At 48.2% G+C, this 24,452-nt stretch overlaps 2 protein-coding genes across 5 annotated transcripts in view; both read right to left on the reverse strand.

Annotated features, from left to right (window-relative positions):
* Positions 1-23,693, reverse strand: part of HOXA3 (homeobox A3) — a 33,421-nt gene extending 9,728 nt beyond the window's left edge. Inside the window, exons 1-2 of one of the 4 annotated variants that reach the window (XM_073898997.1) lie at positions 23,606-23,693; positions 5,895-5,977 (exon numbers count right to left, since the gene is read on the reverse strand). The gene's annotated coding sequence lies outside the window, so the exon portion shown is untranslated. Of the gene's footprint in view, positions 1-1,833; positions 1,959-5,894; positions 6,202-10,031; positions 10,098-23,605 lie in introns of those variants that run through there. The other 3 variants (XM_073898999.1, XM_025873301.2, XM_073898998.1) reach the window with 3 other exon arrangements.
* Positions 12,475-14,242, reverse strand: HOXA4 (homeobox A4). The gene is made up of 2 exons (XM_025873302.2): positions 13,524-14,242; positions 12,475-12,969 (listed from the first exon to the last, which is right to left on the reverse strand). Exons 1-2 carry the CDS (start codon positions 14,149-14,151, stop codon positions 12,623-12,625), a joined length of 975 nt encoding a protein of 324 aa, XP_025729087.1. The 5' UTR covers positions 14,152-14,242; the 3' UTR covers positions 12,475-12,622.
* Positions 23,694-24,452: the final 759 nt, after the last annotated feature.

Here is a 24,452-nt window from a genome sequence, read left to right on the forward strand (position 1 = left end):
CTGGGAGGGCCTGGGGTCGATCCGAGGCTGTCTGTGCAGCCAGGGAGAAAGGTGAGGCAAAAAGAGGCATCGGAATCCAGGAATGGGGAGGAAAATTAATGAGGAAATACACTTGCCTGTGAGGGTGAGGCTGGCATTTTGAGGGTAAAAACCTTTTTTTAATAGCTATAGTTTAGCTATAACGGAATGCCTTCAGCTCTTTCCACGAAGGAAACCCAACTGGCGCTCTATAAACTGGACTATTGGTTTCTTCGCACTGTGCACACTTTTATACAGAACCAGTTTGAGAGTCCATCCCTAGATATTTATTCTGCTTGCTGGCACTGAAGTGACAATAAAAAGATGCTTTTAACAAACCTCTATTCCCTTTCTCATTCTTTCTAGCGAAACTATATTATTTATGAGTCTTTAACTGGGTCAAAAATGCGCCAGAACTGGGTCATAAATCATATGAAATGCTGACAAGTAATTGAACAGCAATTAAAGCTTACATTTTATTTCCAAGGGGTGTTTTAGAGCACTTGAAACGGCCTCAGTTAAACACGGTTAGCGCGGAGGCCGGCAGCGGGGGAGGATAGAAGCAGCCCTTCCGTTCTGGGGATGTAAATCGCACTCAAGTAGAAGCTTGATTTGATTTTTTTTTTCCCCCCAAGTACAGAAAGAAATGTTTTGTTTTGTTTTTTAAGTCACGGGCAAATCTGATTCCTGACTCCATGTAGGCACCCCTTTTCTCCACTCCAAGATCTCCAAGAGCAGAGGAAAGCGGAGTTTCCTTCACCTTTTCAGGGAGTTTTCATCCTTCCCAGGAGCGCTGGGTCTCCAAAGTGCAGTCACTGCAGGCTTTCCCAGTAATCTGGAAGCACAGTGTAACTCTCATCTGCCTCTATCCTGGCTACAGCACTGTTTCTGAGGTCTGAAGCCCAAGACATGTCTGCCTCTGCTTTCTGCAGACTCTGCCTCTGGAATTCTCTCTAGCCCAGGGTGCACTAGCCAGTCCTTAAAACTCTGCAAGCCCGCTGGGTGTGTTACAATGGAGTGTCCAGGCCATGCACAATATGAAGCCCAAACCCAGGTCTGGCCCCCTCCTTCTCTCTGAAATTTAGACTAACAGAGCTTCTGGGCGTCCAGCACGCTTACCCCCACCCTAAGCGTCTCCTAAGTCTGAGCTGTCCTTCTTCACCCCTACCCGGGTAGAGAGGGTGCTGAGGAAACAATGGCGTGTCCTCCGGGTCTGGCACCTTTGGTCCCGAATGTGGGAAAGCGCGTCCTACAACCCAGCACTGAACAAAGTGGCCCGAAGCATCATCAATAAAATGGCAGCGCATCTGCACATTCATTGATTTCCCTCTCCCAGCTGCTCCGGCTGCCCAGGTCAGCCCTACCTCTCCATCCCCGGCCACCCGCAAACGCGACCAACCCGGGAGCGATTCCCCTTCCCACCCAGCCAGCCCCCATCCCCTCCAGGCAGTCTTGCCGAGCGAGCGCCGCGCGGGCCACCTCGGCCTGAGCCAGCACTTCGGGACCTTCCCTCCGCCTGGGGCTCAGCTCCTGGGACTCAAACCCGCTGCAGTGGACAAAGCCGCCGAGCGCTGAAGGCCACCGGGCTTACCTAGTAGCCCCCAAGTGCCCTTCCCTTTACACCCCCCAACACTTTCCAGGGAATTAAACTCCGTCTGAGGCGCTACTGGGGATCTTTCAAATGGTTTCGGTTCTACGAGAGAAACAAAGGAAGAGAGGGGCTGAGGGTCCTGTCGGTGAACCAGGGTCTCCTCGCCTGACCTTTGTCTCTCACAGCCATAACTCACTCTAGATATGAACAATCAGCGGAAATACCTTAAAATAAATTCCATCCTCCTGGTGTGGCCTCGAGTCCCATCGGCTAGCTCGCCCAGAACCGCTCCATGAGCGCTGAAAACTGCAACCCGCTAGGAGAGCGCTCTCCGGAGAAGGGGAAGGAGGAGGAGGTGGGTGCGTGGGGGTGGGGGAAAAAAGCTCTCGCTCTGTAGAGAATCTAGAAAACGTAATCACAGGCGAAGCCCGCCCGGGTCTCCGCTCCAAATGCCACAATAATGCGCTGTATTATGTGCTCACGTGGTCATACGTCAACTTAAATCCTTTTATTTGAAATAGGGAATCACTGAAGGGACTAGGTTTCCAAGGAGAACATTCAGCTTTGGGGGAGGGGAAGTGGGGAACCTTGGCCAGCAGTGGGGAAGAGTTTCCATCTAGGGCAGTAGGACAATGGGGGCATCCCCCCTCAACATGTGCCACACTAGGCCACTTATCTCCACTTACATTTCTTTACAAATGATCCAAACAGAAGGGAACGGCAATGCTATCCCCATTCTTAGAGTTCATGTAACTTTCTGTAGTCTTCCACTCACAGACAAGCTGAAGCCTGCACACCCAAGTACTCTAGTCTCCTCTGGCCCACTAGCCAGTGCATCAAAAGGCAAAGCCCAGGCCTTGTTTCCAGAAGAAAACCCAGTAATGACTGGCTTAGTTGGTGGATTCCCTCATGGCCTGCCATTGTATGGAGTTTGCTAACACCCACACCATACACCACACCACTGAAGAAACCTAAAAGGCCCCAAATTACCTGACAAAAGGCTAAAGCACCTCCTCCAAGTCCAGTTGATTTTGTTCAGTGGGAGCCCTCTAGGAAAGAGGTGCTTAGCTCTAGAGTGGTGGGTCAGGGTTTTGCAAAATATGGAGGGACTCAGTGCCCTGGCTAAACCTACACTTGTGCATTTCCTCAGTGCATAGCAGGAGTGATACATGAAATTACAGGCTTCTAACAAGGGAAAATATAAGTGGAAATGATGTACTTGACTCTGCAAGAGATAAAAGAAATATATATATATACGACCAACCTTTACTGGCATCACTTGAATTAACCTACAAGATAACCTGGGACCTTCTTTGCACATGGGTCTGTCCACCCACCCCTAAGACAAGTCTGTCCGCCAGCAGAAAATGAAGTGGACCAACTCTGCTCTGGACGAACCTGGCTGAAACAAATAAGCCCCCTGTTCTACTCCTGAGATCTGCTTGGTGACATTGTCCACTGATTTTAACACTTCACCCTCTAACGGGCTGCCTAAAAAGTTCCTCTTTTCAGGTCTTAGTTTCCAAACTTTGGGAGTGCTCTTGGAAATGGTGAGATCCTCATGCCTTATTCTTTTCTTTCTTTAGAGTGGATCTTCAGCTGGCTAGGCCTCTCTAAGTGTGAGGACTCACTTATAGCAGCTGCAGGAGGCTGAGCATGATTCCACCCCTCCCCTCCTCCCCTGCAGGGACCTGGTGAGAATGTAAGGCCCTCAGTAAGGGGGCCTGGTCAAGGGGGTGTCCAAATCAGAAGGGCAATAAAAGAGGAGGAGACCTAATCCCTTGGAAGTGAGCCCTGGCCTTTGCTGGTGGCAGTATTCCAACAAAGTTCTGTCTGTGGTAGAGCTGGGAGAGAATCTCACTGTGAACTGTCCCAACTCTGACCTAAGCCACAAGCTGGAAAGTGAGAACCCAAAGTGAAAACCTGCTTCTCTTAGGTATGGGGGTGGGAGATAGGACCAAAAGCTGGTACCCAAAAAGCACTCTACAGTCCCCCAAGGATTCAGACCACTAATACATTATCCTCTGCTCCCCTTATGCACAGCCTCCCACCCCACCAGTGCCAAATATTTCACACTGAACTCTCCTGATAGCCTAGAAAAGGACCTGGAAGTATTGCCAAATTGCTGGCAAACTACCCTCTCCCCCAACCAAAGTTTCTGCAGGGACTTCAACTCAAAGATGAGAAGGGGCCCCCTTCAGAACTCTCAGAATAGTCTGGAGCAAATCGAAACTCTGAGGCCATAAATCAATGGGAGAAGTATTTGGTACTGCTTCAGAGAAATGCCTTAACCCCACGCCAAGGCGGCATCTCAGCTCTAGCCAGGAGCCTCCATGCCGCTATTAACAGCTCAGTTCATGCTCCAACTGCTGTTTAACAATTAACATTAACGACTTGGGTTGGAGTGGGGTGATTCGGTGGGATGTGAAGGGAAAAATCCGAGGAAGTCAAAGGAAATTTAACTTTTTGAGGTGAAAACGGCTTCCCTAAGAGAGACCTTGGTCTGGGCAGGCCACCAGGGAACCAGCAGCTGAGAGTCCTCCCTCACCACTCTGAAATCCACTCTCCTTGAGTAAGGCTATGGGCCTTTTAAAGTTCCCTTCCAGAGAACAAGAATTTAGATGCTCAAGTATGTAGGCCCAGGCTGGGGAACCAGTCCCTTTCCACTTACTCCTCCAGGCCCCAACCTGACCAGTGCTGGGTACACATGCCCTGGATCCATTTCACCAGAGCCAAAATAGGTGAAAAGTTGTCTTGGAAGGAGCAGGTGAGCAAAGATACAGAGCTTTAGTCAATATTTGCAAGGCTGTTGGCAGATTAGATATATCTGTATTCAAACACTGCAATCTGATTTCTGTCAAAAATACACTTAACATTTTTCTCCCTTTAGTTAACTGTAGTGGTTTTGCTACTTAGCATCAGGTAAGGCCCACTTAGCCCACCTTTTTTTTTTTTTGTGGAGATTATAGATCATTATTTAACATGAGATATTTCCTGTGGGTGCAACTGCAGTACAAATGGGCTCCAAATTCTCTGGCTACATATGGATGTGTATATCATTTTATACACATGGTCTAAAAGTCCTGCAACTATGTATACATGCAATGGTTCTGTTGTGTACAGAGATGCAAATCGTACCTACACCCTGAGTTGCAAATTCCTGAAATACTCCACCTATACTTGATATAAATGGTCATACAGTCGCTGAGAAAGTAACATAGCTTTACTATTACCCTGTTTACTTTCCATCTGATAAAACACTAATTGTATCCAGAACACCATATAAGCCTTAGAGTGTTGCTGAATAGCATGTCGCAATTAATTAACAACCTGCTATCTATTCGGGGAGCAAATTTGGGGGAAGACAGAGGCCTAGGGAATAGAAAACAAAAACTCAGAAAACTTTTTAAAATAAATAACTCCTGAAAGAACAAAGCAAACCCATTCCTTCCTACCAAGCTTCCGAAAGCTATTCCAGCAGCCCCTCCCCCAAACAGGCACGAAATTTATGGATCTTTTACAAGGTAATAAACCACAGTAATTACCTCCCTGCATTCCCAAACTAAGAGAACAAATTAAGTCAGAACTTGAAAAGAATTTTAAAGAGTTTTCTCTTGTTTCCCGTAGGAAAAGAAAACGCAGAGACCTGGAAGACCCGTGCTTTTCCCGTTGGAAGAACAGAGGATCAGCCTGGCTCAAGGAACGGGGAAGACCCGTTGCCTGCGACGGTCTACACATCTGAAAGGCAGTAACTTCCCTCTTGCCAAGGAAAGGCAGAAGGATAGGAAAAACTGCAAGGCGGCGAGACAAGTTTCCTCCACGTAGATCCGTGCCTGACGACCACTCCCGAACTCACAAGTCTCCGCAGGCGCCGCAGTCGGCAAGATGAGCGGCCCACGCAGAGGCCGCCGCGCCCGTGGCCTGTACTTGCTTCTGCCCTGCTGCTCGGTGTAGTGGTCTGTTTGGAGCTTACCCGAAGAAAGAAACACACCCCGTTGACATCCCCCACCCCCACGCACACACATCTTTGGTTGGGCAATCTCCCCTCCTGCACAACGCCAGGCGGCTTTCGGGGTGGCTTTCGCGGCCGGCCGACTCTTTGTCTGCCCGAAGCCCCGCATTCGCCGGGAGTGCAGCTGAAGGGAACCCAGCTCCAAAATGCCTCCGAAGTTAAATATTGACCAGAACCTCTTTCAGAGGGCTGCAGCTCCCTGAAGGACTAAACTCCCTCCAAAGGCCCGTGCAAAGCCCGGCGGAGTGAGTGAGGAGTTAGCGCCGCGCTTACCTCGAAAGATGTTGAAGACTGCTCCGGTGATTGTCTCCGACCCCTGGCACTCAGGGAATCGCCTTTTCCGGTGTCCTGGCGCTCTGCGGACAAATAAACAGCGGAGGGTAAACGGTGGCTGCGAAGGAAGGGAGTTGGAGAACCGGAGTTGGAAGTGCGGCCGGCGCGGGCGCCGGGGTGGCCCCCGGGGTGACGCGGACGCGGAGGAGTCGCCAGGGCACTCGTCCATGAGGCGCACTCGTTGCTTGTAAGGGTCCAGTCTAAGAATGGCCCGGAGATGGTGATTTATTTTTGTAAAATAAATACATACTCCATCTCCGCACCCACATTCTCCTCTTTCTTTTTACGGGGGGGGGGGGGGAGGGGGATGGAGGGGGGTCGGGGGCAGGCGGAGGAGGATGGGAAGGTGGAAGACGCTTTGCCGTTGGGGCCAGCTCTGCTCCGAGAGCTCCTCACGCACCTCAACTTGGGGTATGTGAATGCACGCTTTATTTTCTTTCGCTAACAAAGGGAAGCCCTGTCTGGGAGCATTCAATCACGGACTCTCTTGAAACCTCACAAATAGTGTTCATTTCTGTGTGGCGCGAAATTAGACCCCGGCTCAGTCCTTGGGCCGGGGGGGGGGGGGCAGTCTTGAGAGGTTTTGTCTTCTGGTTCATTCAAGCCCTGGGTGCGCCACTTCTCGGTCGCAGTGGTTCGGCGGGACTACCGCAGAGCCCGGTCCCTCAGAACAGGCCAACCATGGCTGTTGGAAATAGGGGGGAAATGGCAAGGACGCAGACATCGGACAATACCCGGTCTGGGGCCCCTATCCAGCCTGGCCTGACGCAGCAGCGACAAGCCAATCGATGCCCTATTTCCGCTGCCAACTCATCCCTCAAGATATTTGCAACCCTCTCTTGCTCTCTAGCAAAGGGTCAGTCAACTTCCCGGGGATGGAGAGAAGACGTTGGGGAAGGGAGGAAAGAATCATCATCCTCCGTGCTGAACTCGGGCTTGGAGAAGTTCTCCGCTGGCTGGGACTCTGTTGGGCGGGTTGCTCCCACAACCCTACTCCCCACTGTCCTTTCACCCAAGCCCGGGTAGTCTCCCAACACGCCAGCCTGCCCCAAACCAGCCCTCCACGTCTGTCTCCAGCCCATGCAATCCCTCTGAGAGCCTGAGAGGCTACCAAATAGCTGACAAGCCCCCTGACCCTCAGGCTTCAGGGCCCCCCAGCACATTGAACAAGTGGCCACAAACCTGCAACTAGTTGCCCTCTGCCACCACCTCGACCTGCAGCCCCCACCCTTCCATCAGGCACTTGGGACTCAGAGTCCATGCTGGGCCCCTTTTCTTGTTCAAACTCGCCCTCTTTATCCCCAAAGGGAGTGCCCCCAGCCTTGGAGTTCCTGGAGCGACTCTGAGCAAGGTGGGGCTTAGCTACCCTTCTCGGTGCCATTCAACTTCTCTCCAGAAAGATCCGCTATGCCACCATCCACCACCCCCTCCCCCACCCCCAACGACGCTTAGGAGTATTGTAATTATTATGGTTATTATTGTTGTTGCTATTTCCTTATCCCCAAGTCAAATATTCATGGCTGCTGTTCCCCATAAATCGTTCAGACTAATGAGTCACAAAGAGATGCTGCCCAGGTCTCTCCCTCTGCAATGGCCACCGCCGCCGCCGCGTGGCCTCTCTCTCGGCGTTTTTGGCGCTCGCTTGCTCCCTCGCTCGCCCGGCGCGGGTGATTTATGAACACCGGGAAAATTGAACAAAGCCGCGCGCGGGTCCTGTGGTATCTCTGCAGCCTTCCCCAGTGTGAATCAGAACATTACCAACTGTCTGCGCATCCGTCCCACTTCATCACTAAAGCCAGGATGTGACCGCAGAAAACCCAGTTCAAACTCACGTTTCCCCGGACACGTTGCGCTCCCCGGACTTGCAGAAACCCTGAAGAAAAAGCCCCAAGACCCAGCGTGGGCCCGCCAGCTCCGGTCCTCCCCGCTGAAGGGCTCTCTCCAGCCCCCTTGAAGGAGTTAAAGGCCTTTGGAGATAAATCTGAGGGTGTGTGTTTTTAAAAAATCAAATAGGAAGTTGGGGGGTCTCACTTCTGAGAGATTCATTCCTAGTGAGGCCCTGACGACTCCGATCCATTCCTGACGATCCGCATTAATTATTTAATGAGTCACGTGACCTCAAAAGATTACAATTTCAATATCTCCCTCGAACTGGCGCTAACACCTTTATCTGCAGCAATCACCGTCCTTGTTTGGCTCCTTTAGTTCCCAGGCCTCCGGAAGCAGACCCCTTGCTCCTTGCTCCACTCCGGGGCCAGCGACTGCCATGAAAATCCCAGGGCCCCAGAGTAGAAGTAGTCATTCTGGAACTGTAAGCATTGTGGACAGTGGGGTACCCACCCCTCTCCCAGGCACCATGGCGTCTATTCCCTCCTGAGCCCAGAGGAGAGCCCACTTGTCTCAGCGCCTTGGCTAAGGGGCTTTGGTTACATAATCTCCTGGGGCGCTTTGCCGGTGCATCAGGCAAGAACCCAGCCTTCTTCCCTGGCCGCCGCACACCTGTGGCCATCCATGTCAAGCGTAAGCCCAGATGCCCACGTCCATTCCAGGCAGAATAGGCTTCTGCAGAGGAAAGATGGCTGTGCACTTACCCCTCTCCAAGGTGAGACCAAAGGCTCTATCCAACCTACACATTCATCAACATGAACATGGGGGGGACTTTGAGCTGCCTTAGTTTCCTCATGGGTAAACTGAGAAGACTGAAACCAAAATGGCCTCCAAATCTTTCAAACATTCTTTCAAACAGGGAACTCTTTTAGCCCCAGAAATCAAGTCCAGAGAGAGGGGAGCTGGCCTGAGGGGGTGGGGGGAGTTACTCCATCAGTTTGGGGCCTTGAGAAGAAGACAGCCAGAATTCCAAGACAGAAGGTTCAGGCTAGAATGTTTCTTAACAGCCCCAGCAGCCTCCCTGATGCTATCAAGAAGTTAGAACCCACATCCTTTCTTCCTCCTATTTTTCCCAGCCCATAGCCTTTTGAGAGAGAAAGCAGAGTTATTCTTGGGCCCATGGTGTACAATATAGAGAAGGAGCAACAAGAACAGCCCTTGGGAAGGGTGAGCCTATGTTCTTCAATACACAACCCAGGCTAGGGATGCAGACGAACAGCCGCACTGCTTGCACAGAAGTCCCATCCATTCAGATGGGAAGCCCCAGGTTTCTGTTTGCTTCATTGATTCTTTGGGGTCTTTCTTTCCTTTCATTCTAAAGCGTCCTTGATCAGTTTCTATGTTGAAACTGCTGGAGGGAAGGCAGTGGTGAGAAGAGCAGCACAGTTTGGATGCTTTGGAGAGCAGGGAGATAGAGTAGAGATGGTGATCCCCACCCTATGGGGAGGAAGCTGAGAGGTGGGGGGAATGTGGGCACCCAGGGATAGCTGGGTATAGAGTCAGAGATGCTGTGCAGAGGGCCCACTCCCCATATATCTAGGTAATCTTCCCATGAGCTCCATCCTGGGTATTAAGTACTCTACTATGCCTGTCACAGTTGAATTCCCGCTGTAATAAAACACCGGGTATATCGTAGATTTCAGCAAAACTAGGAAAGAGAGCCTGCAAAGTGCCATTTTTCTTCAGGGGGGAGAGTGTTAAGTACTTAATTCAAACTGTGACCATTAAAGTGTCTCCTATCCGATTTAGGTTGATTTCAGATGTTGAAAAACTTTTATCTCCAGAGTCATGCACAGCTTGGCTCTGTGACTAAAGCAAGGGAGTATGTGTTAGAGGGAAGGAGGGAGAAAGAGAAAAAGAAGAGGAGAGCATGTGTAAGGGTCATTTTGGTAGGAGAATTATAGAGCTTACACAAAATACTGTCTTTAAAGGTCAAGGGTTTGAGGGGCCACTAGGGTTCGCTTAAAAAAAAAAAACAATTAATGAGATAGAAAATTTGTCCTCTGGGTGAACTCTTATGGTTGCCCTAGCAAAGGGAAGACAATGCATGATTTTAAAGCCCAAAGTGGGATTTTCTAAGCTGTTATAACAAGTTCCCTTAAAGAGCAAATCTAAAACAGGCGAAACACTGTAAAGAAATGATACAATTGTTTGGGTCATTTCGGATAATTTTGGCTTTGCAAAACTTACCAATACCTTCATAATCAAGACAGTTTGGACAAAAATGCCATTTTCTCCTGGTAAATTAGAAAAACAATCTTTCGATCCCTTCTCTTCCTTTCCTGGACAGACTATAAGAGTAAGTGAAAGAAAGTTATCCCTTTAATCCCCATACAACTGCCTCCAGTAGGAAGCTAATGAATGCCCTTATACCCCTCCTTCCCTACAAAGGAGAAATATAAGAATTTACCTTAAATGATGATAATCTGCCATTTGAGGTTTTGCAGCTCGACACTCAATTTCCACCAAGAGTCTAGGCATTTTTTGAGCAGACAGCCAAGATGCTGCATCTTTGCCCGAGACCATATTATTTGCAAGAAGATCCCTCGCTTCTCCACAGACTTTTCCCAGAGAATGCCTTTCTGAATTGCTGTTGAATTACAAAGAAGTATTTATTGTATGAGGTGATTAATGATTCCTGGGAAAATTGCTATTTTCAGCATGATTTAATTTCGTTTTACAAGTGCGTGTTGTAGGGGGAGGGTCAGTAAGTTTCAGCAGCAGTTGCAGTGTTTCCAGAAATCCCTGGCACCCGTTCACACCGGATAAAATGCACTTTATGCCAGTTTTGGCCTGACTTGGGAAGGCGTGTATTTGTTTGCCCCTGAATTTTCTTGGGGAGAGGTGGAAGCCCCTCAGAGGCTGGTGTCCATCACTCTCCTCCTAGATGTGGTTTGTTCATAGGTAGGGAACTGATCACCCTTGCCCGTATCACACATAGGGCAATAGCGGCAAAAGGAGGAACAGCACTGGCCGCTGGTTAAGGGTTTGCCCCTGATGGGAAAATGTGTTTAAAATTCCTCTGGTATACCAAAGGTAGGTGAGCGCCCCCTCCCATCTCTGCTAAAATTCTAACATGAATTAAACACTGGACCCCTTCATGGCCAGGTGACAATTATATTCTGGGGCTGCTGTGTGTTGGTTTTCTGCATCGTGTTGCAGAATCCTCCCTTCAGTGACAACCAAGTCTAAATCCTCTTTACTGCTTTGTAAATCAGTAAATAAATACTAGAGTTACAGAGATTAAGATGTGGGCTTTGATTTTCAACCTTTGAATCTAGCTCTTTAGGTTGGGCAGAAAGATCCAGGAGCATTTGAGGAAAGTGACCCTAGCTCAGAATTTGGCTTTTTTCCAGCACTGAATACTCCCAGGTCTACCTTGCTTGGGGTACATTTTGAGAGTGTCATTATGCTTTTTCTTTCCTCAGAGAAACTTTGGAGGGTCTACTGGGAAAATTCAGTTTATTTTGAAAGCTCTTGCTTCTGAAAGAAAGAGAGAAAGAAAGAAAGAGAGAAAGAAACAAAACTCCCCAAGCTGTAGTTAGTGAAGAGAACCTTAAAAATAGCCAAGAAACAAAAAGCAATCTCAACTCTCTGCACAAACTATTTTTTTATCTCCAGGGAAACAGGCAGATTAAGTGTGAAGGTGCAATAAATACCAAAGGGACCACTTCTTTCCAAGTGTGCTCAGAGTTCAGTGTGTAGAACAGCTGCAGAAACCCCTGGGCCCTCAGCATTGCGCGGTTTCACCTTTCATTTCAGGGAAGGACACGTTTCTATGCCTTACAGAGACTTGAAGCCTGAAAGCCTGGCCAAGTTTGGGAAGAAGAGGAGCCCTCTCAGGGTTCAAGAGCCTCCCTGCTCTTTGGAACTTTTCCCACAGTGGGTCAAACTTGACAAAAGTTCAGCTCAAGTTGAACACACTCACACAAATTACGTGAGCAGTCAGAATCCAAGTGAACATAACTCGAGCCATCTACAGGATTTTTACATGCAAGGTCAAACATCTCGATCCAGAGAACTTGGGTTTGTTTTTTTTTTTTTAATTAAAAGTAGGAAACACACAAATGTGTCTTAGAACTTTAATGGTTTTTTAAACAGAGTTTATTCTTAGCACATGGCTTTTTTATGTAGCCACACCACAATTTGTACAGTTGCACATGGGTCTAAATGGACTCCCCTCTCCCCCGAGACTGTGCCTCAGAATAAGACAACAACAACTCTACAACAATATTTTTAAATAAATGCAAGGAAAGGAAACTAACATGTGTCACATCTATCATCAAGGTCTATACATTTTGAGAATTAAATAATCTTGTGAGGTCCACAATGTCTACTCATTCATTCAGTTCAATACAAGCTTGTATGAGCTGCCTTAAAGTGGAAGGGGGAGGCAAGGAAGGTGGGAAAAGGGTTTGTTTTCTTCTGCTTGCAACAAATATACATGTATATGTCCCCAGTCAGCATGGGCTGTCCAGCTGACTTTAGCCATCTCAAAAGTATTTGTTGCCAAGTGGTCCTTCTCAGGTACCCAAACCTGGCAGCCTTATTCAGGCCAGCAGGTTGTTCCATCAGCCAGCATCCTGGCTATTGTCCTCTCTTTGGTGGCAACCAGCACACACTCTTACCGGGATAATGTCTTCTTTTTTATTATCCTTTTCACCAAGTTGGGTTTTGTTTTGGGGGCTGTTATGGTCCAGACAGGTAGGAGTATGGGGAAAAGGGCAGAAGAAGGGGGGAAAGCAGGTGGGGGAATGAAACTGGTCTGGATCTCTAGAAGATTATATGGAGGAGGGAATGGGTGTGGAGGCACCCTGGTGGGGGTGGGGATGCAGGTGCGGGCTCTGAGTTTGTGCTTTCCCTGGCGGGCCTGCTGTGGCCGAGGCCGAGTTGGAGGATCGCATCTTAGTGTTGGGCAATTTGTGATCTTTCTTCCACTTCATCCTCCGGTTCTGAAACCAGATCTTGACCTGGCGCTCGGACAAGCAGAGCGTGTGGGCGATCTCGATGCGGCGCCGCCGGGTCAGGTAGCGGTTAAAGTGGAACTCCTTCTCCAGCTCCAAGACCTGCTGTCGGGTGTATGCGGTTCGAGAGCGCTTGGGCTCCCCTCCGTTATAACTGGGGTTGACTGAACGCCCATAACCCCGAAGGAGAAGGCCAAGGAGGAGGGAGTGGAAGAGAGGGAAAGGAGGAGGAGAGAGAAGGTGGGGTGGGGAAGAGCAATTGGACATCATCATTATATAATAACCTGACACCAAGTTCACGCAAGATACATAAAACGGCAAAGAAAATGTTTCACAGGCTATTGACAACGGGAAACACCCGAGAGCCATAAAGAATGGTGCTGGGCATTGGGGCTGAAGAAAAGCTTCAAAGACACATGGCCTGAAGCCTCTGCCAGGGCAATTAAATTTATGGGGGCTATAATTACTGCCCTAACAGTTTGGCGTCTCGTAAATCTCTCGATAAAGGGACCCCGGGTACAAAAGGGTTCTCACGTTAGGATCAGGCGGCTGGCTGGCGCGCACACACCCACATCCCACTGTAGCTCAGACCAGATGGGGGCTCCCCTCCAGAGGCCCCCTTCCCCTCAGCCTCTTCTTCTGACCCCTCGCCCCGACCCCCCGAACCCCGGCCCGGCCCCAGCCCACCCTCCCGCGCCTCCCCAGCGGCGCCACGTACCGGCGCTGACATGGATCTTCTTCATCCAGGGGTACACCACAGGCTCTTTGCCCTTCAGGCCCGGCGGGCTCTTGTCGGCCAGGAGCAGCGGGCACGCGGGGGCGCTGCCCCCTGCCGGGACGCCCGGGGTGGCTGGAGCCGCCTCGCAACGCCGCGGGGGTGCCGGGGGCGCCGCGCGATGCTGCGGGGGAGGCGGCGGCGGGGGCTGCCGCCCGGGCGGCAGGACGTGGCTCGCGTGCAGGCCGTGCACGGGACCCTTGGCTCGCGCCGGGGGTTGCTCGGGCTGTGGCTGCCGCCCCGGGCTGGCGCCACCGCGGTAGCCATAGGGGTAGGCGGCGTCGGCGGCACCGTGCGCGGGGAAGAGCGCGGCCGCAGGGTAGGAGGGCTCGCGGACGGCCCGTGGCGCGTAGTAGGAGTCGGGGGGCTCGCGGCTGTTGCCCGCGTGGGGGAGCTGGGGCTGCTGCGCCGGCAGGTGCTGGGCCGCGGGCGCTGGGGGCTGCTGGTAGCTGGGGCCCCCGCCTGGGCCGCCGTCTCCGCCGCCCGGGCCGCTGTGCTGCGCGTACTCCTCAAAGGGAGGGAACTTGGGCTCGATGTAGTTGGAGTTTATCAAAAACGAGCTCATGGTCATTAATTTGTGAAGTGCAAAAATACTAATTTTTCTCGCGTTGTCGTTTTTCTGGGCTCGCCGAGGCCCCTCCCCCTCCTGCCTCGCTTCCCATCCCCCCTTTCCTCTGCTCCCTTCCCCTCCCCCGCTGTCAAGCGCCCACCCCTCCCCCTCCCCCTCCCGCCGCCGCCGACGCCACCAAAGTTCGCGCCGCTCCTCCGCCCCCCCCGCCCGCTCGCGCGCGCGCGCTCGTCTCGGTCCCGCGCGCGCCCCCGCCCAGTACCCACCACGTGACCAGCCCCGCGCCAATGGGCGCGCCGCGCGCGCGGACCCGGATCAGGAAGCGCGCGGATGGGTGATGGATGCCGCTGTCCGGCCTCGGATGGAGGGAGGGAGCTGGAGCTTTGGTCCCCCCAACCCCCCAACTTTGAGTCCTGCTGGGAATTCGGGGCTCGCCAGTGCTTCTGATCCTCTTGGATGCCCAGGCCGGGCCCTTTTCGTGCCATGCTCCTAGCGTAGGCCTCGGGGCAGCCGGGTGACAGCGGCCCAAAGCTGACCTCGGGCCCAGCCTAGCCTGGCCTGGCGTCTTTCAGGGTTCGAGGCCGGCGGGGGAAGGGAATGGCGCCGAGACCTTGGAGGTATCCTGGTTTTAATCCTGGTCCCGGAATAAAACGAATAAGGCCAACAGACCCATTTTTTTCACCAGCTGGTCCTCTTCCCCACATCGTGCGCCAGATTACCTTGCTTTGAGAAGCCCGGCAGGAGCCGCAAAGCGTGGGTGGGTGAATAGCTGAGAGAAATTGGCCCGAGTATGTAAAGCAAGGCCATTCCAATATAACCGGATGGGCACTTTTCATTTTTTTCCTTCCTTTTAGAGACAGAATCTATTTGATTTTTTCCTAAGAAAAATGAAAACCTTTCTAATAGCATCTCGTTTGATGGAGGTGTCGATGTGAGAGTTAAACACGCTTGCGTTTACTAGGTGCGACTGTGAGAGGAAAGGTAGCTCAAGGGTGGGAATAGGTAGCAGCGACGCCTCCACAAAATCGAGCTTTGAAACCAACAACTTCCTATTTCAAAACAATCCCCAAACCAAAACAAGCTAAGGACGGAATAGGCACTGTGCCCAGTCTGATCCTTGACGGGTCTTTCGCGCTAAGAATTCTATATTTTGTCCTTTGGATGTTGCTTTCTCAGGCTGTATTTGAGGCTAAAGTTATATTTACAGGATAGTCTATAATTTCTGAATTGCTGAAAATTAGCATATTAACGATATCAGCAGCTCTGGAAAGCGGGGAGAGAGGACTGTTGCCTGCCATTTGGTAATTGAAATTTGATGGGTAAACTAATTACGCCATTATTAACAAATAAATTACATATTAATTCCACCTAATGTTGATCTTTGAAGTAAATACTGATGCTTTACTCGTAGTAGTGTGTACTTTCCCTTTCATTTTCTGAGTAACAGACACACCTGGATCCTCTATACTTTTCAGCCTAGATGAAAGCAGAGCAAACTAGCATAGTCACCATGCTAAAAATACTTTCATATTGGCATGCAAAGCAAGGATTTTTCAGCTGGTGCACCTTAGTTGAATTTTCAAAGAGCAGTATAAACAGCCTTCTCACAACTTAAGTCTGGACTGCAGACAAGGAAAGTTATAGCCTAAGCCTGGAGACACTTCAAAAGGAATGTCAATTCTATCTTCATTTATATCGCTTACTCATATGAGTTACTAAATGCTGGAATATATCCATTTGATGGATAGTCATTTAATGCTTAGCCACATAAAGCCTATTATATGGGACTAATCTTTAAACTAATTTAGGAAAAGAGGTTAAAAAAGGGATCATGTTAGCTTTCCAACTGGAATCACCCTGAAGTAGTACAAAGAGGCTTTCCACATTGGAAGTGTGTCTCTGAAGAGTGCTGTCCATGGACACGGGGCACCCTGAATTTTTTTTTAATGAAATCTGATCCACAGACAGAAATCAACGCTGAGTGTAATCTTTAGACATCCTCTCTAGAGTTGGGGGGAAATCTAGCCTGTTATATAGCTACCTAAACCAGTATTTCTCTACAGCAAGAAAAAATAATATATACATATTTTATATACTATTTTATATGAACAATATATACATACATAATGTAATTTACAAAACGTGGCTTTCTAAGCTTCAGGGGGAGAAAAAAACATGACAAGGAAATTTTGCCCTCCTCATGTCATCAGCCTTAAGTACTAGGGTCTTAACTACATCTGTTTAATATTATTTACAGACACTAAAACACAAAATTCATGTTGTTTAGCCTCAGAACCTTCTACCTAGTTTCTATTTTAAAGTATTAACGAGGCACAGGCACTGTTTTGTATATGGTTAACCTAAACGAGTTAACTGTGCCTGTGTTTCATGTGGTTCTATTACTTTAGGAAGATGGGCTTACACAGAATCCCCCAAGGCCTGTAACTTGTCTTTGTGGTTCCTATCATAAACACAAATGGAGCCAGGACCACCAAGTGTTATCTCACACACCGACATTTTGACATTTTACTGCAAGATTTATGGCTGTAATAAACAATCTCAGTACCTTTTCTGATCCTTCCACAATCTCTCTTTGCAAGCCATAGCATCATTCCATTGAATCAAATAATCTTTTGAAAAATGCTTTAAAAAAAAAAACCCAAAACCTCTTGCCTTTACATAAGATCCAACACACCAAAGTAAAGCCAGGAAGAGACTAACTCAATTAATAAATAAACTGAAGTTTACCAGCAGCATCTCGCCCGAGAAAAGATGGGATGCCCTGAAATCGAGCAGAGAAGGAGCGTGCTAATCTTCGCACACCAACTGGCTCCAGTCCCTAGCAGGGTGAAAGCGTTATCCTTTTCTTGGGAAACTGGTGAGCGCATTTGCTCATTTCCACGTGCAGAGATAACATATATTCCCAACAAAAGCTTTCTTAAAATCCCATTAAGTGAAATAACTTTTCATCATGTCCTCGAATCCCAGATGGAAAAGGAGAGCGAAGGGAGTCTAAGGGAGAGGGAGGGTGAGAGAGAGGCAGTGTTTGCAGCCTCGTTTGAATCTGATTTGAATCATTTTGAATATATTTGGAACAGGCTCCCCTCTTGAATGCAACCCTGTCCCAAGTTTCAAAGTGACCGAACAGTGACACCGTGCGCATTTTGTTTCTTATTAATCTTACACATTGACAGTCTTTGTTAAATCACAAGGCGCGCCCTTCACTAGCCGACATTTTCATATTTGTTAGACGCGCTGACCTGAAGTTCACCTCGGCCTTGGACTTTGCGCTTCTAAAAGGTCTATACAGTGTCTTTTAGAGAGCAGGGTGCTTTGCCCAGGTCACTCCTTCTCAGGGAAAACCAAGGGGAAAAGCAAAGGAAATGTAAACGTTATGGAATGTATTGACTGTATTTGTCCTTTGTTCTTTAGAGCGAGAGAGTTCTCCAGACTGTTCTCTGTCTGAAGCAAGTCTCTGGAGCGCACACGGGAATAGCTGAATTTCAAAATGCCTGATGGTGGCATTTGAGGACTTCCCTGATACCTACACAAGGCATATGATTTTAGAGAAGCAATACCGTTTCAACCATTCGGCCAAGGAACTACAAGTTTTCTTGTAGTAGTTTATAATAGTGCACACAACCCACACATAAGGATTGAAATGTGTATCTGGATTAAACATGAATTTTAACCTGAATTGTGTGACAGGCCTAAAGATAAAAATCCTCCAAATAAAAAAGTAGGTACTCTAAAAGCAGTAACTTCTGCAGGTACTTTTTTTTTTTCTTTTAACTTTAAAACTGGCTCAGGGGTGTCTATGCTTATTGAAGTTGACATGCTTCTAAGGTGTGGCACGCTTTTAACCAATAATACGATAACAAGGTTTTCTTGAAGAGACACATAATTGTCTTGGTGAGTAATGGAGGGGGTTTCAGTTTTCTTCATTTCGCTAGTCCAGATGTGGTGAAGTGTTCATTGCTACAACAGCAATCACCACGGTTGTTTCCTTTCGTCTATTTTCATCTGGCACACCCCCATTTGGCTTCAAGCTCTTGGCCAGAGTGAAAACTTTACACATTGCACAGTGGAAGCAATCTGATTACTTCCATGAAGGCGGTGCTTAGGAAATATTTACTTTACCACTAAACGTACCTGGCACCAGCAAATCCAATCAACCAGAGTATATTGGGATGATCTTAAATATCCCTGCAAGAGTCCACCTTCTGAGTAGTTGAATTAACTCATCTCTAAAGTTAAAAGGGAAAACATAGAAAAAAATTCATTTTTCTCTTCTGTTTTCCTACTCTGATTACTTGAAGATCAATACATAGAAGAGGACAATAGAAAACAGAAAACAGATTCTAATGGTACCAACATTTACAGCTAATATGGGTACATGAAAAATAAAATATTGTTTAGTTCTCCAGTTGCAACTCACACATGAGGCATGGTTCCAGTTGACTTCCTCAACACACTATTCCCTTTCTTTTCTACTCTCCCACCCTTCCTCCTGAGCTTGCTTCCCCTCTCCTTAGCTTTTTTTCCAAATGTATTCTTAAAGAGTATTTTCTGGAGAAGAGAAGTTCCTCACGGTGGTCTTAACGAAATGGTCTGGCATTTGTGGATTCCATTTTCCAGTTCAAATGGCATATTCTTTTCAGTTTAGTTATCCACTTACAGATTGTAGCATTTCTCTTACATTCGGTTTAGGGTTAACAACAAACATAATGAAAATTTTCCAACAACAGGAACATTTTCATGGTACCAATAAGCATTTTGTCCCTGGTGGAGCGTGGAAGAATCCTGCCCTTGCGGGAGCATTTCCACTTCCTTCCTTCCCTTCCCAGCTCTGAGAACGCTTTCCATTTAGTGGGTGGAGGTTGCAGAAAAACCATTCTGTGTTTGAAAATTGCAAAGAATACATTTTGCGAGAAGTGCCTGTGCCTGCCCTTGTTCTCACACACTCGAGGGATCATTCTATGTGTGAAAAAGAAAAAGAAACTGTCCAATCAAAATAACAATTTTCAACTAAAGGAAGTGTCCTGCCCGGTTCTCTTGCCTCTGAAGATATGATGAAACCTTGAAAACTTGCTACATTATTTCTTAAAGGTCCACTGATGAGTTTTGAGCTTCTTAATTTTGTGACAAACCCACAGACTCCTGGTTCTCCAACATCTAAGGTGTTGGTGTTTCAGTAATCTATGCCTATTTACCTGCTGCTATTCCCTCAGAATGGGAGCGATAATTCAAGATGAAATACAGCATGTATTACTCTTGAAAAGAGGAATTTTCTATCCTTTCCTCCGTAATTGAGGTCATTCAACCACTAGGGTTCACCTGGAGTCCATACCATGATACACGCGTCACTCCGAGCCATTTTATCTTTTGTGCTGATAGTCAAGATCGCAGCTCTAACATTGACATCAAACTCTGTCTGGGCAGATGACTAAGAGTGCTGCACAACATAAACTTTTGACCCTCAACTTTTTGACCCGCAGTTGCAACGCACTAGCCACAAAGATACACAAAGCTGTGCCTCTTCCTTCAGGGGGAAGGGGCCCCCCAGGATCTCAGGGACACCCTGCTTCTGCCACTGCCTTTTGGATTAAGAGGGTGCATTGGATATTCTTGGGTGTTTGTGACGGTATTTCCTGTCAAACCAGCCTCCTACCTCTTTTTGTCAGCACTGAAATAGGAGGGAGATTATTTTTTAAATCACTCATCATCACATTCACAGGGAAAATCTGGAATAGGAGGGTAGAATCTCAAAAAAAAAAAGTGAAAGAAAAAAGAAGACAGGGAGAAAGCAGGCAGTGGGAGTTGGAGACACTTTTTTTTTCTTTATTTAAAAATAAAGATGCAGCCCTAATTGTTGGGAGAGCTGGCCCAGGCAGGCGAGTTGACTGTGAACTTGTACTAAAGCGTGCTCTGCTGGCGATTCCTAGGGTGTGCAGATTTATCTTCTCTGCATTTACTTAACCCGGCAGTGAACTGCACTGGCGTCATTTGTTAGGCGATGACAGACTTCACCTCCAGCAAGGGCTGCTTCACAAAATCGCAATAATTACCCAATAACCTTCATAACAAATATTATTATTGAAAAGACCGGTTTGTGGGGAGGGGACCTGGTGGAAGAAGGACAGCTTTCTTTGTGAAAACCACTAAACAAAACAGACCTAGGCAGACCTTCCAGTTCTGGGGTTTACAATGGCCAGGACTGTGCTTCCCCTCTCCTATGTGGGTGGGAACCTCGGCTGACCCCCTCAGCCTTGTCCGGAAGCCCCGTTTATAGGTTTGTCATTGGCTAGAAAGAAATTCTGCCTTAGAAGCCAAAGGGATGGAGCCCACAACATTCTGCACTCTCCATGGTGGGCAAACCTCAGACAGACTCCCGAGCTAAGGCAGGAGAGAGGCTTCGAAGGGCATCTTTTAAGCTAAAAGGATTGTTTTCCTCTTTAATAGCCCATCTTTCAGGATGTAATTTGCTCTCCCCTCACTAATTGCTTGGATATAATACTCTTCACATCTCAACAAACGAACATGACTCTGTTTCTGGTAGAAAATTCTGTCCTGCTCTCCCTGGGCCGCCAACAATGAAGCAGGGGAAAGAGCAGGAGAAAAGGAATCTCGGCATAATGTTGTGAAATTAGACCATGGAAACCCTAACAAACCCCTAAGTAATTGTGACCAGAAGCTTCCTATTATATTTATAGTTCAGGAAATATTGTCTCTTCAGCTTGTAGAAACAAACGAGGCCCTGCACATACTGGACACCTTCTCCTTTTACAACATGAGGAGCACAGACACTCCTGCCACCGGCTGAGGCTGGATGTCTTCATAAAGCCCTTAATGACAGAGATTTTTTTCTAAGTAAGTTCCTCTGCAAAAACACCACCAAAGAATGCACAAGAAGAAATAACTTATCTACAAAATGAGCAGATAACCAGCCATCCTCTTTACTATGCTTACTATGAAAATAGGAAGAAAAAAATGTCTCCAATAACACTCACATAGGTCTGACTGGATGCTGTATTTTTATAAAAAGTCATTTAACTCCTTGTGAGTTAACCTGCTCTCTTAGGAACTCTGAACTTTTATGAAGATTACAACAGACAGAAATAAGCAAGCTGATAATATATATAGCCAGTATTTTTTTTTTTTTTTTTTTTTTTTTTTTTTTTAGTTCATGGAAAAGATTCTCTACATTGGGTAATGCTGGATATCGGCCCAACAACCTTTCTGCCCATTCCCACACCCAGGTTGGGATGTGGCCACGGAGGTGGTGTGGACGGTTCCTCCGGGCAAGTTATTCAAGTGAACCTGCCAGAAGCCCTATCGCTCTTTTTTTCCCTGCTACTAATTTTAGTCACCAAGAAATCACTCAAGCAAGATCACCAAATGCGTAACTAAAATAAAACCTTAACCCAATATTTTCCAGGAAAGAACTCAAAAGTCAGAGTAGCAAAACAAAGACTCCAGAATTCTCACAGACACACAAAATGACAAAAGAGAACCCAAATAGAGTTTATATTCTGGTTCCCACTAAGATGCAGACACATCTTCCTGAGTGCTGAAATATCAGTACTTTAATAGGTCACGCAGGATGACTTCAGGGATTTGCCTTGCCAGTATTTCAGAGAAGTGGGACTTGTGGGAGGGTTTTGATTTTTCAAAAAACTTCCCAGGTTTGTTTTTTGGACCTCTGACTTTGGGGACAACTGTTGGACCTATGCTGAGTTTAAGTGGCCTCTGCACAATAAAGTTTGTTGAAATTCCAAAACTATACCTTAATTTTTTTTTTCACTTTAAGCACTCAGTAAATATCTTTACCAATTAGCACTTGCAGAAGACTATCTAGCTCCTAAGGAGAAAAGCATTTGGAGACAGAAGGTCCTATTTTTTTTTTTTTATTTCATTTCTGAGCTAGAGAATTTGGTCTAATTGTTCAGAGGGAGTGGTGGGAAATCTGCTAGGTCCCTTGTGGGCACCCATCCAGAAAAAGACCCCTGGACAGGCCACAGCATCCCCAGTCACTTTGCCACTGAAGAATGTGAAGGTTTGGGGCCAGAGGGGGTGGTGGCTGAGGCCAAGTTGGAACTGTACCCAGGAAAAATTTATTTCACCTTACTTCACTGTAGGTGCAATATTGGGAACTGTTTTGGAAATCATAGATTATGTAAATTTCCTGGGATCAAACAGAAAGAGCAGCTAACAAAAGAAAGGCGGAAATCTCCTACTGACAAACGACCAATTTCTTCCCTAAACTATCCTTTATGACGTGTCAGGAAAAACAACCTAATGGCTCTGGGGACTTTTAAGTTGGGCATTGAAGACACCTCGACTTCCCCCCAAACTTTAGGGCACAGTTTGGAAGACAGAATTTGCCTGTATGTTGAGGGGGAATAAATTTCTCTAATCTTTAGTGTTACCTAAGGGGATCCCTAAGTTGCCTTTTGAGCGTCCTGTGCCTGCAAGTCTTAATTCTACAAAGGAGGAGAGGAAAAGGAAAGAAGAGAGGGAGAAGAAAGGGAAGGCGGAAGAAAAGAAAGCGCTTTAACTCCTTTCATTTAGCCTGGGGAGTCAAAGACTAAAGTTAAATCCGGCCATAAAGTTTATTGCTTCAGACTCACAGGCGGGTGAGAACAGTCCCACCGAAATAAAAAGAACGCGCAGGCAAACAAGGTTCAGGGCCTGGTCCCCGGTGCGGGGGGAGGGGATGGTGAGCCCTCCCCCCAGGTGGGGACCCGCAGTCCCCACAGTCCTGGGCTCGGCCTGGCAACCCAGGGGCCCAGCCTGGAGGTGCGGCCCGCGCCTCGCCGGCTTCTGCCCCCTCCGGCTCTCTCACGAGCCGGCCCGAAACTCGGCCCCGAAGGCAGCCGTCTCAATTCAGTGCTGCCAAATGACCCCGGCCCGCGAAGACATATTGCCACAGCCCGGTAAGGAATCCCGCCAGAGTCCGCCTCGGCCCTGCCTGGGCCTTTCTTTCAAACTCCAAGCACTCCTCAGCGCAGCGCGGCCCTCGGCGCCCGCGGCCGGCGCCCCACAGTCTCCCAGCCCCCACCCTAGGGCTCCGCTACCCCTCGACAAGCCAGCCCCGCCAGCCCCGGAATGGGGAGCGGCCTTGCCAAGTCTCCGCACACAGGCCCATTCGAACACAAAAATCATCTTTTGCACGCCGGCGAGAGCAGCGGAAGTCATTAACATTCGCGGTTGTGCAGCAATTAAAGTTAGGCCTGGGGACGCGGCGGCCACAGGCGCTTTTCACCGGGGTGCCTCCGCAGAGCTGGCTCCTGGCGCTGCTAATGTGGGCAGAGGAAAAGTTGGCTCTGCCCTTTTGAATTCAGAGGCAACCTCAGAGTTATTGAACCAGAGAGAGAGAGAGAGAGAGAGAGAGAGATCGAGGAAGAAAGTTTTCAGAGTACAAATAAACTTGAAAGCGCTCAGGAGGCGAGCTTACCTTAACTCGGAGGGAGCCATTTTTCAGAGAGTTTTGAGAACTTGTGGTTTGGACACTTCTGGACCTAAAATTGACCATTTGAATGACCAGGCGGCACACATAGCCTGCAAAAGAGTCAAATGGAGTCCAGCGTCAGTGAGATTATATGTTATGTGGTATATAATGTTGGATGTCAACTCCCCAAAACCATAAAACTTACTTTAATGGCCCCACGTGACGTTTTATAGCCAGTGAGCCGATCTGTCTGTGCTATGGATGATTTTACGATCTAATTCATAGACAAAACCCTATTCATTTGGCACCCAAATGTCATATAGCCGGAACTGGGGCTTATAAAGTTTACTGTTTTATAACTTTTAAAAGGAAAGACGGCATCAGTGTAAGCAGTCGGTAAATGTGCAAATCTCTAGTTGCGCTTTAGCTGCTCTGAGGAGTTTCCCAATCGAGCTAGGATGGGGTAAGTACCTTCCATTTGTAGCAAATTAATTGTAGCAAAAGAAGCCAACTGGGCTCAGGGTGAGGAATGGGAAGGGATGCCTGGGTGGGTTAGGGGCAGAGGGTTTGGGAGCCACAGCCTGGTGCAGCAGCCTCTTCAGCAAGTGGAGGCCTAGGATGACCTTAGGAAAGAGGCAGCATCTGTGTGGGCCCTGAGGGCTGGTAACAAAGCCCTGTGCTTTTGCTCCTTTCTCTCTCTTCCTCTTTTTTTTGTACCCAGCAAGTTATCTTGGTTTCCTCAGAGATGGGCAGGTTGGACTCAGGCTTTGGAACCACCTACAGCTTTTCCACCTTCTGCCCTGAACTCTAATGGGTCAGAGTTAGGGAGGTCGCGGGTCAGGGTGTTGTTGGT

Source organism: Callorhinus ursinus, unplaced genomic scaffold, assembly GCF_003265705.2.
Source record: "Callorhinus ursinus isolate GAN/ISIS: 27379988/994484 unplaced genomic scaffold, GSC_fseal_2.0 scaffold12, whole genome shotgun sequence".
NCBI lineage: Eukaryota > Metazoa > Chordata > Mammalia > Carnivora > Otariidae > Callorhinus > Callorhinus ursinus.

Excerpts from the sequence above, each read along its gene's own strand:
- HOXA4 (XM_025873302.2), bottom strand. The coding sequence starts at position 14,151 with ATGACCATGAGCTCGTTTTTGATAAACTCCAACTACATCGAGCCCAAG. Across the intron at positions 12,970-13,523 it reads GAAGATCCATGTCAGCGCCG|TCAACCCCAGTTATAACGGA; the intron begins GTACGTGGCGCC and ends ATGGGCGTTCAG.